This window comes from Miscanthus floridulus, chromosome 7, assembly GCF_019320115.1.
Source record: "Miscanthus floridulus cultivar M001 chromosome 7, ASM1932011v1, whole genome shotgun sequence".
Taxonomy (NCBI): Eukaryota; Viridiplantae; Streptophyta; class Magnoliopsida; order Poales; family Poaceae; genus Miscanthus; species Miscanthus floridulus.
Genome location: NC_089586.1, coordinates 75,615,872 through 75,631,569, shown reverse-complemented (window position 1 = coordinate 75,631,569; position 15,698 = coordinate 75,615,872). Strand labels below are relative to the sequence as shown.

Here is a 15,698-nt window from a genome sequence, read left to right as displayed (position 1 = left end):
GTCATTGCGAATGAGAGACGTCCGCCTCAACATGTCCAGTTTCTGTACTCCATACACGGAGAATTAAACGAGGGAAATCTACCAGAGGTCAAAAGGACAGAATTACATAGTATTGATACAAATTATCCCACCAGTAAATAGTTGCAGTCAATGCAGCTATTCCTACTGTTTGTACCTTTCTTTTTTTGGGTGAAAAGGTACACTCTGATGAATCGACGATGCATATGCTTCAGTCAGTTCTAACCTATTGTCGGTATGAGTACAACAAGAGTTTCTGATCGCTATTAGAAATCCAGCATACGCACCCAAGTTGAGGTGGCCAAATTACTCAGAAGTTCCTGCCGGATATGCCAGTTTGTTATTTATCTGACATACAGAAAAAAAAAATATGCTGTACAGTGCTAATGTCAAACTGATTTACCTTAGTTGCGACAGGAAACCCTGTCAGCATGAGATGCTTAGCTAACATTTCCTGGCTGCAGCTGTTAGTGCTCTTGCTCCGTCGGTAGCTTAGGCTGTCAGGATAAGACGAATGCGACGGACGCGATGGCGACTGGTGCAAACAAACGAATCACCTGCCAACCATAAATTGCACAAGGGGATATTTGAGTTTTAATTTTATATATATACTGGCATGACGCATTTGCACATTTCAGACGACAGCAGATGCAATGGCATTTGTTTGTGTGTGAATTTTGTGCTAAATGCAACTACTGATTGCGGCATCCTCCCTTTTCCGTGGTGGAGAACCTATTCCTTGCGACCATGCCTAACCTGGCCATGCCACTCGGCATTTCACTCGGTGTCTGCCAGCCCCAGTGCTCCACTAAAACGTGACAAGACTGGAACAATCAGGTAACCTGTCCTGAAGACTGATCAATCAATCAATCAAGAATAAACCGTATGTACCTGTCGTGCTGCCGTCGACGACGACACCAGCATCGGCGGGAGGTAGCCGTGCAGGCCGACGTTGTACACCGGCGTGCCGTCGGGGTAGAAGAGGCCGTAGTTCCTCTCCGACGCCGGTCCGGGCTTGAGGTTCTCGTTGAAGAGCGCGAACACGTAGACGTCGACGGGCGTGGCCGGGCGCAGCGGCGTGCCCTGCTTCATCTCGATCCGCTGCAGCAGGTTGCGGATGTAGGTCCCCGCGTACTCGGGCGTGGCGCCTGGCTCATCGGCGTCGCCCCGCGACGGCCACCCGGTCTCGGACACCTTGACCTCGACGTCCGTGTACCCGAGCCCCTGGATGGCCGCGTACACGGCGTCCACCTGCGCGTACAGCATGTTGTCGTAGCGGAGCCCCGTGCGGGCGTCGACGACGCCGGCGGCGTTGGGCCGGAAGAGCACGTAGTCCAGCGGCACCCGCGCCGGGTCGTCCTTGTACGCGAAGTACGGGTAGCAGTTGATGAGGAACGGCGCCCGCGTCGCGGACAGGAAGCCCAGGAACGGCTGCAGGTGCGCCAGCGCGGCCGGGTGGAACGCGCCGGCGGAAGGAGGGAAGGAGACGCCCATGATGTCCAGCGAGTGCGCCGTGGTGACGTTGACGCGGCCCTGGAGCCCCAGCGCGCCCAGCGCCCTGTGCACGGACTGCATGGCGGGGAGCACCGCCGCCTGGAGGACCGTGTCGTTGCTGCCGCCCTGCTTGAACACCTCGTTGCCCACGGTGACGCAGGTGATGCGCGCCCCCGCGCGGAGGTACGGCACCACGTGCTGCTGCAGCCACGCCTGCGCCGCCGCGGGGCTCACCATCGCCGGGACGTACTCGTTGCCGATGCCCACCACGAACTCCACGCCCGTGCCCAGGAACGCGCGCAGCACGTTGGGGTCCGCGTCGTACAGCTTCACCTTGCTGATCCGCATCGACCGGAGCAGCCACGACACCTGCTCCGGCGACGGCAGGTTGCTGGCGATCTGCCCGTAGTTGACGCCGATCGACAGAGACTCGGCCACCGCCACTTGCTGATCTGCAATTAATTATATTGATTGTCTTAATTTTTTTGTTATATATCAGCATCAAGGACGAGTACAAACTCATCCGATCTAGGCTAGATTGTGGTTCACACATTCATTCCGGTGAAGTTTTAGTGACAGTGAGTGGTGATCCGATCTGTGGCCATTGAAACAAGGAGATCGAAGAAACACAGCTTAATTAATTTGATGCATGTGATAATTTGACCATGGTAACACAGCGCCGGGTACGTACGTAAGAGTATGGAATATAGGAGTATAATACAACTATACAAATAGCTAGTATAATGCTACGGTCTACGGAGCACGTGATCCAATGGAAGCAAGATCTCAGTGGACCACATGGGCATGTGGCTCTGCCACCACTGGCACTGTCACTGAGAGCTACCAATAACCTAAAAAAAACTGCTATTAAATCGGCCCACCTGCTTATTCGAAAAACCACGTGGACTGCCCGTTGCATATCCGGGCACAGCTTGTTCGCTTGCTCGTATACGATCGTGGATTATAAGGTAGAATAATATTTTTCTCTCACACCAAACCAACCAGCAGTAAATAATCAACGATCATTTACGACGAAACGAACAGACTGTTGTGGTGTGGAGAAAGTAGCAACAGCCAACGGCTCATGCTCATCGTCATCAGTGGCAGATAATTCAGGAGCGAGTAAATTAAGCTGGCTGCTTGCCAGTGGGCATTTTGCGCTTCGGAAAGGCGCCCTGAAAAGCTGAAATGGCGATTCGGAGTTGAGATATGCCGCCATAGTGGGCGGCGCCTTACGCCACGGCGCACCTGGCATTGGCAAGCTAGACTATAGCGAACATTCCATTGTGACTCCATTTCGCCTCTGAATTAAATGGTGAAGTCATAAGCTCGATTGGTTTTGGCAACAGCACATGGTAATGTACTACATGATCTTAACAAACGTGCCATCTACTCTATAGCTACAATAGAATCTTAGCAAAGGGTCCTTGTAACCATACGCCACGGTGTACACCATGTTCGCTTCGCTTATAAGCCGTACTTTTTCAGCCAACGAGCAGTATTTTTCTCAAACAATAAATCAGCCAACAGTTATTTCAGCCATGGCCTGTCAGCCAAACGAACAGGGCACTATGCCATTGGCAAGAACATCACACACTATATATACCTGCAGGCTAGTCAAGAACATCAACCACCATATCCATACCTTATCACAATCATTGGGTATTTGGCGAGCTGATTATTCTAGAGGTTGGGTGGAGATTGATTAACCGATGCTAGTAAACTCACCCGTGAGGAGGATGGGGACGACAAGCAGGACGAAGCAGCAGGCGGCGGCGAGGTTGCAGGACGGAGCTGGCAGCGACAGCGCAGTTCTTGACGGCCTCCCGGCTGTTGCCATCCACGCACCTTCGATCCACTGGATTCCGCCGCTCCCAAGACAGAGGGACGAACACGCGGAGGGCCGCAGAGGAGGAGCGACCAAGCAACTCCAATCAGACGCACAGAGGCAAGGCTGTGTGCTTGCGTGGGGTTTACTCGATCGGTAGGGAAGGCGCACGGCGGACGCACGCAGGGGAATGGCCTTGGAGGCTGTTGGCTATATTATACGCAGTTGGATACCGCAAGCCTGCAATGTCAGAGAGAGTGTGTATATAATACAGTAATAAATAGGCTCTTGCCTAGATATGTGGCTCTCTGTCTGGCTTGATCCGTGGCACCGGCGGTGGCGAGAATGCGAGGAAAGAGACGAACGACCAGCCGGATGAGGAGGGGCCCGGGTCGGGCGTCCTTAGCTCATGTACCACCACACTTTGGCACTTCCAGCAGAATGGCACCTGCCACCTTCCTTCGGCTGCCTCTCTCCGACCGCTCCACAGCAGGCCCGTATCATTTTCTATGTTTTATAGGCTTACACTGTGTTTAAACAGAGCTAAACGTTTTTTATAGAGATGCCAATCACAGTTGGGTTCTTTTTATGAACTCAGATCCTACTACCGACTAAACGTTTGACCTTTGTTCCATTTATTAGGCTGTTTCGACCGTTTAAATGATCAATCCATTTAATGGATTATTTAGGGTATAAATGACACATTTGGCTTCCATTTACCATTTAAATTAAATATATGGCCGTCTAGGTAAACAGAAGGACAAAAATAGGATGCCTGCAATCCCTCGTGCCACAGACATTCAGGCCCTGTTTGGATGTTGTGGTTTACGAACTGTAGCATTAAGAAAACTTCAGCTCTAGAACAAGAGATGTGTAAAATCATAATTTAGAAAAATGAAGTCTAGAGTGGACTTTCTAAAACTCCAAAAAGACTAGAGTTTTAGCAATACCATGGTTTTCAAAACTACAAAGTTCTTTACATCCAAACACCGTTAGGTTTTCAAAACCAAAGTATTCCATAAAACTATGATATTTTTTTCTAAAACAACAAAAAAAAGACTTTGCATCTAAACAGGGCTGAATGTTTTAGTAGAAAACCTTGACTATCATTGTTTTTCTATTTTTCAACCGCTTGTTCTCTCTCTCTCTCCCTCCCTCCCTCCCTCTCTCTCCCTCCTATTGTTGTCCATCAAATGGCTCACAATCTTTCTTTTAACATCAGGCCAAAAAGCAGAGGTGATTTCTCTCTCTTGTAGGGTGTTTAGTTTGATGAACCACTACATCTGAGAATTTAAAAGAAGTTTTGACACTCTAAATAGTTTCAAATAAAAAATTTGGCAACTACGAAGTTGTAGATCTCATTGAGCACCATAATTTTGATATAAAGTTCATCGTTTTAAAACTTCATATGCAAGTTATGATTTTTTAGATAAATATTAAGGATTGCAGTATAATAGTCAAGGGCATAATGCTCACTTTTAATTTATCTCCAATCTGGTCCTAGAAAAAATATATTATTTTAATAGCCAAAGTGCCTAGGAGCCAATTGCCACAATTGAAGAGTATCTTCTAGCAAAAACAACATTGAGTAGTGTCCATCAGTGAATACCAATATTGAAGAGTGTCGTACAACAAATTGTCACAATTAAATGTGGTGGTGCATCATAACTTTTCTCATCTCATCAAACATTGGTGAAATGATTTATTTATTTACCGTGCTTCTACTAATTATTAGCTTATAAGCAACAAGATAACAATAAACAATCTCTTCCATGTCAGAAACCCAAAAGAAAAAAAAACTAAGTGAAAAGATGATGGACCACGGGCCTCCAATGTCGGATCTATTTCACAAACCCTAATGGAATGGAAAACACTGGTAGCTAAACCCTGCCACACACATGCCTTCCTGCAAAGAAGAGACGACAAAAGCTTGCATTGCATTCTCCGACGACCGCGCCCTGTTCGCTTGGGCTTGTTTGGTTGGCTGAAAGTACTGTTGGCTGATTTAGTGTGAGAGAAAAAGACTATTAGTTGGCTGAAAAAGTATAACTTATAAGCCAAATAAGTCCCAGCGAACAGGGTGCGAAACGATGACCGAAAACGGGCAAAGAGAGACTTGCAAGTCACTCGTAAAACGCTTTGCAGCTGCTCAAATAAACTTACTTTTTCAAATCCGATGCACCGGCCCGGTGGCTTCCCTTGTGGTTGGTGCCGCGTGCCGCAGCTTCGGTTCTCTCGTCTGTGGAGGTGAGGTCAGTCACGGCGTCACGCGCTCGGAGTCAACTAACAGCACTAGAGCAGTCGCGCTCGCTGCGTCGTCAGGGACGGTGTGGCCGAGCGGGCGTTCCGGCCTTCCGGGAGCCGTCGGTGCGCTCTGCGTGTGATGGGCGTAGGCGCCGGCCGGACCCAGAGGAGCGCGTGACGAGGATCCAGTCATCCCTCGTCGGCTCGTGCACCCCGGTGCCTGGCGCTGCTCCGGCTTCGGGTAGGTGGGACTCGCGTCCAATGCAGGCACGCATCCCGCGTGAGTGCGCACGCCGATCGGAAGCTGCTGTGTGACAACAGCCAACAGCCATAGCTCGCAATCTGGCAGAGGCACTAACCGGAAAACGGAAAAACCCTCGACCATGGCCCATGGGCGATGTATTTCCCGTTGTTTAGAGCATGTGCAATATATGATGGTTAAACAATCATAGTAAACTAGCACTGAAGATTTGTCAGTCTACCTTAGTACTTCAGAGGTGTTCATGCTTCGTAGAGGTACATGCATGTATGTGTTCATATAGGAATGAGTATGCGTACGTCTCCAATGGGCCTTCATAGAGGTACAAAAATTATTTAGCTCTGAACCGAACAGTCCCTTCGCACATCTCCGACGGTTTTTTTCAACTCATTCTCTAAATCATCGTTTGAAGAACCATTTAAATAAAAATTATTCTTTATATATTTCCATCCTCCAATAGCTGTATGCACGCTCTTTGAAGAGTCAACCTCACTCTCTATATCTTTGCCTAAAAAACCTGGAATAGAGGATCACAATATTTAGAGATCTAATATTGAAAAAGCTATTAGATGATTTTTTTTCACTCAAAATATATTTTCCTGTCAGTACAAGAGGATATAAAGAGTCTCTTTAAGTTGCTTTTAGCTACCTGTGACGCCAAACCAATAGAATAAAGTGAGACGAAGGCGGAGGATGGGCCTTTTCGATTTAATGTATGAGGTGAAATCCTACTATCGACGATATGGACCAAGGACAATATACTCCTGTCGTCCTAAAATAAGTGTCATTATCAAGAAGTTAAACCTTTTCAACACTTACCAAATGTGTACAAAAAATCATTGATTTTTATGATGCATAATAAGTATTATTAGATTAATTATTAAATATATTTTTATAATAAACTTATTAGGAGACAAAAATATTGCTAATATTAATAAATCTAGTCAAACTTAAGAAAGTTTGAGAAAGCAAGATCCAAAACGATATTTATTTTGGAACAGAGAGAGTACGAGCCATAGGTTTTAGATGATGGGACAAGAAGCTGATACGTACAATCACCACCCAGCCAAGTTTTTTCGTGACAGCCTGTTCCGTCAGGGAAAGTGCAGAAACCGTCAGGGAAGGTCATCCGTGATGGTTACCGTCAGGGAAAAGCTACTGCATCAGTTGTCAAGCTTCCCGTCAGGAAAGCTTTTCCTGACGGTTATGAACAGTCAAGGATACTTTCAACTTTTCCCGAAATTTCAAACTTTCACGACCAGTTCTTGAACAGTCAGGGATATGTTCAACTTTCCTGTCGGTGGCCCAACCGTCAGGCATGAAATAATTCCTGACAGTTCACCTCCATCAGGGAAAATATTTCCAGTCAATTTGCTGTCCAAAATCACTGATTATTTAGCTATTATAAGACCACTGTTCACAGCAAGTAATTAGCCATTAAATACAATATTACAGCAACTGATGTAACCATTCATCCACACTAAAGTAATAAATACCCAGTGCAGAGAGCTCCCACTCTGTGCGGGGTCTGGGGAAGGGTGTTAGTGGCAAGCCTTACCCTCGCCTGTGCAATGCAAGGAGACCGTGACTCGAACCCAGGACCTTCCGGTCACAGACGGTAAGACTCTACCGCTTGCACCAGGCCCGCCCTTCACTGAAGTAATAAATATTATATTCAATAATCTTAGAATATCATTCAAGTTGTTCATAAATACAAAGTTATATAATAATTAGTGCCTCCTAGTTAGCCTTCTAGTTAGGTACCTAACAGGCAGCACAAGTTAAAAGTGCTAACTCACAATTAGGTGCTATCTATCTCCCAACACAACTACAGGTAGCTAGCTGCTATCCTATGGCAGTATGCAGCCACTTCTGCACAAGATAGCCAAAAAATCGACATTCCTTGACCCAGGAAGTCTACAAGTAGCAAGCTGCTGTTTAATGGCAGTATGCACCCACTTCTGCACAAGCACGCGTGCAGTGAATAGACAATATGTAACTGCTACTCCACAACTAGCACGCATGCCTTGAAGCGCGATGGAATCTGCATATGTTGCTTCACAACCTAAATATACAGCAGCTCATGCACAACCAAAATACCTCCTTTGCACAAAATACCCAGCATGACACATGCATAGCCTTTAACTTGCCGGTTGTCGCACGCGTGCAGTGAATAGACAATATGTAAGTGCTACTCCACAACTAGCACGCATGCCTTGAAGCGCGATGGAATCTGCATATGTTGCTTCACAACCTAAATATGCAGCAGCTCATGCACAACCAAAATACCTCCTTTGCACAAAATACCCAGCATGACACATGCATAGCCTTCGAACTTGCTGGTTGTTGCCATCAGCCGTAGTAGATAAACAAAAGGCTACGGCTTCACAAAATACTTCCTGCTACCGCACAACTCAATGGCCATCGCTGTTGTCCCTATCCATGGCTGAAGCATGAGATGATCCATCTATAGTCCCTCCCTACAACCAAAAAAAATAGGACCATTCCAGGAGGCAAGCATAAATAAATAAAACAGCCTACTGCTGACACCAATCCTAACAGGAGGCAAGCATGCATCTATTTACAACCACTGAATCACTTTGAATAAATAAAATAGGAGGCAGCAGCTGCACAGTTTCATTCACTGGACACGATATATGATGCTCCTTTGGCGAATCTGAAACCATGCAAAGCAACATAGCTTATGCTTCTCCATTGATCCTTAGCACAAAAAACCTAGGACTTACTAGCAGCAACACACACATGCCCTCTGTATATAAACACGTGTTGATTATAGAACAGAAATAATAAATTTCTTTGCTAGCAACCAACAAGCAAAAATAGCCACTTGTTTAAACAGCAACTTTTTACATGTAGATGCTAACACCAATCCTAACAGCAAGACAGCACATGCAGACAAAATAAAGTTGCACACCAATATTGGTACACAAGCAGCTGCAGGTGAAGATAATGAGGGCTAGTGGTATCTCTATTTTGAGCACAAGCACAAGGAAGACAAATATTGGTACAACAAGACAATTTTGAGCACAAGCTGCTCGCTGTAGGTGAAGATATTGGTACACAAGCAGCTACAGGTGAAGATAATGTTAATCTTACCATGTCATTTTCTTCTTCCTGAAGCAGGTCTGGTGGTATCTCTATTTGTACTATGTTAATAATGAGCTGCATGTGAAGATACATAATCAATGTTTATGAACCTTGAGTTGTAGACAGATAGTGCACCAAAACAGAATTGTACCTCAAGTACACGACCATTATGCTTCACATCTCGAGTCAATGCAGCATTCTGTTGAACCAAGGCATTATTCTGTTCAGTTAAGCGACCAACGTTGGCAAGTGATTCCTCATATCTTGCCAACAGATTTTGAAAAGCCCTTGAGGTTGCTGGTCTTGTTCCACTTGCCTTGGTAGCATCAATCATTGTAGCCTTGTTGACAGCACCATTTCCTATTGCAAGACGACCATGTGGCAAGCCACCACCAATATTATATGCAATTATCAAAAGGTTGCTCTTGCCAATTCTCTGGATACTTTTCTTGCAATGCTTCATTGTAGTCATCCTAAAAATAACAGAAATTATTAGTCAGAAACTACAAATGGAAAAGCTAAAACTAGATAGAAAGTTCTTCTACATACAACAAGTTTCTTTGCCCGTTCTAGAATTGGGCCAGCATTCCCATTGGTATCACAATTCTTAAGGCCAGCTTTCATGCAGGAAAAAGCATTTATTATAGTGCCCTTCCTAGGTCCATGCTTAGCTTCCTTCAAGGCATAAAAGAAGTGACCAATGTTAATGCATATGAAAATTTCAAAGTTATTCAGAAATGGATGGTGATAAAGGAGATTACTAGATATTGTTGAGTCTCAACTAGTGGCTTAGAACCACCCCTGTTTTGAGCGCCATCAGGATTTTTTTTCCGAGATTCTTGCCCAAGCCTCCTTTTCTTCAAGTATTCAGCAGAGCACCAATACTTACAAAGGGACTCCCAGGCTTCGTCAGTGAACCATTCAGGCTTGCATTGCATGTACTCTTCAAAAGTAAGTAGTTTGGCACAGGCAAATGTATCAGACTTTGGGCTCTTTATGATTTCGCGATAATAGTGCTCGACAGCATCTGGACGAGCTTGGTACATCATATTCTTGCATTGGGTGCGTGCATATTTCTCAAATACATGGTCTGCTTCATCTTCAAGTTCTTCAGGAACTGAATATATGCTCTGGAAAAGAAACAATAATCAAGCATTACTGTAAATAGTGCTGAACACCACTTGACAACTGCTCATACATGCCTACAGTTGAAAGAAATACAATGACAGATCTTATATGCTCACCCAGAACTCTTGTTTCACACGATTAGCTGGGGTCTGTGCATCATCCCTTAGAATGTGCGAGTAGTGTTCCCACTTGCTTGCATGATATTTGAATGGACGGCCATCTCTAGTTGTCCCTTCAATGATCAGAGGATATTCTTGCTTTCAAAGCACTCCACGGATGGGGCCTTTCTTCATTTTATCATCAATTGAGTAATTAGCAAAGTGGAATTGGCTGCTCAATAAGAAAAATGAAGTACACCATAAAAGGATTAGCAAGTTCTAACACTAGCATTGTCCACACTAAGAGAAAAAAAATCAGCATGCACATACTTGTCACCCTCAGGTATTATGGCTATCTGACCACTGCAAGGCTTATGCTGTTTATTGCGGCCCCTTATCCTCTTTCCTACAGGGGGCTGACTCTCAACGTCATGTGAGGCATCACTTGATCTTAGTCGCCTATCCGTCCGATGATTGAAGGACTGCATCTCCTGCCACATAACATGTTGCAACATAATGTTAGTAGCAGACTTTTAAACGCAACAGTACAAGTAGTAGAAAAAAAGACTGCATACAAAAGTTAAATATAACAATATAGCAGTAGAAAAAAAGACTGCATACATAAAACTGAGTCCAGATTAGGATGCATAGCAACACACAAAAGATACATAGCACTGAGTCCAGATTAGGATACATAGCAGCACACAAAAGATACATAGTAGTGAGTACAGATTAGGATAGAACTAAGACTTAAACATTAGTACAATAATTTTCAGAAAAAAACAGTAAGCATTTTTTAGAAATCCTCGTCTTCATAATAGTCTTCATCATAGGATTCAGCATCATCTTCGTCGCCTTCTTCATCAATTTCTACTATGTCTTCCTGCTGTGGAGCATCAGTTTGCTTCTCCAGCTCTTCCAATTCTTTTGGATCAGTTATTTCATCTGCTGATGAGGCAACTATTTCAATGTCACCTAGATCGATCACAAATGTGCCCTCTAGTCCATCCTCTTGAAAAAATGAGATGTCATGTGATGGTTCTTCGGTTTCAATGGAATCATTGTTGATGTCAATTGGAGGCAAACGACCTCATGGTACTACATGGTACACTACCCACCAATCCCTCAAATTAGGTTTATCACAAGCATATGACAGATAATACACCTGTGTAACTTGACTCGCCAACACAAATGGTTCAAAGTTTCGAAGCCTTGAGCTATACTTCACTTCCACCAAACCAAGATTTCCAGTTCGCCTAACACCCCTAGAGGTTGGATCAAACCAACGACAATAAAATAAAACTAGCTCAAGTTGTTCCCTACCCTCCGAAGAAATTTTAATAATATCCTCAATAACACCAAAGTACTCAAGAACATTGCCATTGCCATCAGTACACGTCACACAAACACCACTATTGGTTGTAGCTAATCCTATCTTGTTATTCTCATACTTCTCCGACCGAAATCTATATCCATTCACATCATAGCAACCATAGGTATGCGAAGTACTCTTTTGCGAAACCCATATGAAATTTGACGCAACACAATGTGAACACTTGATCTGATTGTACACTACAAAGAGTTGCATTACATTTATTAGTGCTTGTGATTTAAAACAAAGAAGAAAGAAAACTTGCTCCAATTGAGTTGAGGCATTACTATGTTTTTGAACCAATCAAAGAAATTGGGGCCTCTATTGCTGCCATGTGTGCCTTTCCAACCATCTAATCTTAAGTTATTGATTTGTTGGTTAGTTGGCTGTGAGCGACCCTTCCATTGTTCATTGTCAAATTCTCTACAAGGGCATATTTGACATTGTTATAGTGCAACTACAAATCAGAAAATAATTTTGAACCAGATAAAAAGAAGGCATACTTGAAGAAATCATCCATCTCTGGGATGTTAGTTAATATATAGAGGGCTGCTGCCTTGCATTGTTGTGTTGTGAGGTCACAAAAGCCTTGTGAGATGAAGCATCTACCAGTTTGCTCAAACAATTCAATGCCACAACCTCTAACAGAAGTTGAGCCACCATCATCATATCTGTGTGTTTTATTTCGTATAGAATGTACTTTAGATCTAAAATACAACGAAAGGAAGTTTGTAGCCTCTTCTACAAGGTAAGCCTCAACAATGGATCCCTCAACTCGAGCCTTATTTCGGACTTTCTTTTTAATGCCCAGAATATACCTACATGTTAAATTCCATTTAGTAAATCCAGCAAGTACTTATTAAATAGATGAACAATAGAGTTTTGGGTTCACCTCTCAAATAGATACATCCATCGATACTGGACAGGCCTCCTAATAATGCCTCATTAGAAAGATGAATTATTAGATGTTGCATTGGATTGAAGAAGCCTGGGGGAATATCTTTTCTAGTTTGCAGATAAGGACTGCTATGTTCTCTTGCAATGCTAATATAGATTCTCTGTTGATTTGTTTAGCACACAACTGTCTATAAAAATAACTCAACTCGGCCAAACAGGTCCAAATATCATCAGGTAGAAACCCCCGGAATGCAATAGGAAGTAGGCGCTCAATAAAGATATAAAAGTCATGACTTTTCAAACCAAAAATCTTCTTTTGTAGTAGATTAACCCCACGCCTAATATTAGCCGCATACCCATCTGGGAACTTAAGCTCTTGGAATCAATTTAGAATTTTGGGTTTGTCATCCTTATCTATGCAATATGGTGCCCTTGGTCTCTGCCACTTGCCATTCTTTAGGTATAAATGAAAAGAAGGGCGGTTCCAATTTGCAAAGCAGTTCCAGGTCTTGTCTAGCTTTCACATTATCTTTAGTCTTATCTGAAATATCAAAACATGTGTTCCAAATAGCTTCAGCTACATTTTTTTCATTATGCATCACATCTATGTTGTGACGAAGCAGTAATTTAGTGAAGTAAGGAAGCTGCCAAAAGCCACTTATATATGTCCAGTTGTGTTCTTTACCATATTTTTCTTTGTTATCAACCAGTCTGTACAGCTGAGCCTTAACCTCCTCTCCAGTCAATTGCCTAGGGAGGCCTTCTCGCACTACCTTGCCCCTTGCGAAAGGCCTTTACTTGGTTCCGAAAGGGATGGTCTACAGGAAGAAACCGCCTATGGCAGTCAAACCAGGTAGCCTTATGGCCTTTACGTAATCGATATGCATTAGAATCGCACATGCATTGTGGACATGCAAAAATCCCATGGGTGCTCCATCTAGCAAACATGCCATATGCAGGAAAATCATGTATAGACCATAAGTATGCTGCTCTCATTGTAAATTTTTGCTTCACTGAAGCATCCCATATCTGTACCCCAGCCCACAGCTGTAACAATTCATCTACCAAAGGTTGAAGCAAAATACTTAGGTTTTTTCCAGGGTGTTCTGGTCCAGGGATGACCATAGCAAGGAATATATACTCAGGCTCCATACAAACACCAGGTGGAAGATTATAGGTAACCCAAAATACTGGCCAACAAGAGTAAGAGGTTGCATTCAATTTATATGGTGTAAATCCATCAGTTGCAAAACCTAGTCTTACATTTCTAGCATCTTGTTCAAAGTCTGGGTAATCGGCATCAAATTGCTTCCATGCCTCTCCATGACATGGATGCAACATTTTACTAGACCTTGCTAGAGGAGTTTCTTTGTGTGAACGCATGAATTTTGCTGTGCCCTCATGTGCATAATCTTTGTAACCTCTCTGTAATGGGCAGGTAGCGCAACACTTTACGAGGAACCTTATTTGATCCATCCTTATAGCGGGATGTTCCGCATATGTCACATTTATCCTTATCCTTGTTATCTTTGTAGTACAACATGCAATTTTTATCACAAACATCAATTTTATGGTATGGCATACCAAGGCCCTCTAGCAATTTTTTAGAACAGTAGAAGTTCTTAGGAATCTTAGAACTAGAAGGGAGGAGTTCATGCATGAGTTCCACAAAATTATCATAACATGCCACTGAAAGATTGTACTGTGATTTAATGGCCAATAGACGAGCAACAACAGAGAGACTAGAGTGCAAGGTTTGCTCATGTACTTGCTCATCTGCACTAACAACCATTCTATAGAAGGCTTCGGAAAAAACCAGTTGGTGTTTCATCAACTAATGGTGGGTTCTCACCAGCTAAGTCAACTAGCATAGCATCCATCCGATCTGTCTCACCAAATACGTCATGTTCTACCCCAGAACCAATCTCAAGGTTGTGATTTCTCAGCCTCTCACCATGTGCTATCCAAGTTTGGTAATTTTCCTTGAACCCATTGGGGCACAAATGTAGCTCTATCCTTGGCCTTTTATGCCTGAAATAATTCCGGCATAAGGAACAAGGGCACCTAATTGTATCAGACTCAACTAATTCAGGGATTGAGAAGGCATGATCCAAAAATTCTTTTGTTTTATCAACCCATTCATTTGATAGCCTACCACGCTTCCAACCACTAACATCCACCCACGATCTGCCATATCTTATCTGACAACTTGTACAAGAAGATGAGAACTAACCAACGGCTATCCAAGTCACAGTAGTTGTCCAAGACTTCGAGGTCAGTTCACAAACCACAGAGAGAACCAAATAAAGCAGCAACAGCCAACTAGATCACAGTGAGAAACCTGTCACAAATTTAGACATTACACAAATTGCTTCAGTCAAACAAAATAAAAATTCCTATATAGCTAGTAATAGAACATTAAAAGACATAACAACAAATTTCCTATACAGCTAGCACACCATAACCAGTGAATCACAATGCAAAATAGAGCAGCTATAGCAAAATTAGTCACTGGAAATTTGTGTTATGTCTAAATTTGTGCAAAATAGAGCAACAAAATTCATTGACAGGTGAATTAATCTGTATATATAGAGCAGCAAAAATAGTCACTGGACATCAATCAGAAGCACATCTAGATGCAAGCTTTGAAAGAATTGGAAGCAAAATCTTCAGGTCGCTACTACAACCAAGCTTTGATAGTGCAATATTGGTGCAGGGATCACAACAGCTAGCAAGCAGATAGCAGTTAATTCACCACAGCTAGTCTAGCACAGATCAAGAACATATATGCTACATGGTGGTTGTGGTCTGACCTTGCTGTCCGTCAGCGAGAGCCAAATTGTTCTGCCAGAGTTGGTGGTTCAGAAGCTAGAGTTGCTCCGGCTCAGCTCGTCAGGTGCTGCAACAACAAAGAAGCCCCCCACGACATTCAAATGCCACAGCAGGCAAAATCAAGTCAGATGAGCGCATCAATCAACAAGGGCAAGAAGAAAATACAAGATGCAAAATTGATTGAGGATCTGAAGATGGGGAAAAAATCTAAATTGCAACAGGAAAAGAAAAGATGGAGCACCGTACGGAGGTGGAGGGGGCTGCTGCCCTTCAGGTTGGCGTGCGGCAGCGCTGTTGGCTGTTGTTGAGGGATGGCCGGCAGCGTCGTAGTCGATTGGGAAGACACCGTGGTGGCTCGGGGCGACGGGAGGGGCTGGTGGTGGCTGCGTGCAGGCACGGCAGCCGGCACCGCTCTGGTGG

The 15,698-nt window shown here is 43.8% G+C and overlaps 1 protein-coding gene and 2 pseudogenes across 1 annotated transcript; all 3 read right to left on the bottom strand.

Moving 5' to 3' along the window:
* Positions 1-59: 59 nt before the first annotated feature.
* On the bottom strand, positions 60-3,736 carry LOC136467106 (glucan endo-1,3-beta-glucosidase 14-like). The gene is made up of 4 exons (XM_066465655.1): positions 3,241-3,736; positions 910-1,964; positions 422-575; positions 60-338 (listed from the first exon to the last, which is right to left on the bottom strand). Exons 1-3 carry the CDS (start codon positions 3,350-3,352, stop codon positions 519-521), a joined length of 1,224 nt encoding a protein of 407 aa, XP_066321752.1. The 5' UTR covers positions 3,353-3,736; the 3' UTR covers positions 60-338; positions 422-518.
* Positions 3,737-10,973: 7,237 nt separating this feature from the next.
* On the bottom strand, positions 10,974-12,069 carry LOC136466362 (uncharacterized; annotated as a pseudogene).
* Positions 12,070-12,856: 787 nt separating this feature from the next.
* Positions 12,857-14,640, bottom strand: LOC136465674 (uncharacterized; annotated as a pseudogene).
* Between the last annotated feature and the right edge of the window lie 1,058 nt (positions 14,641-15,698).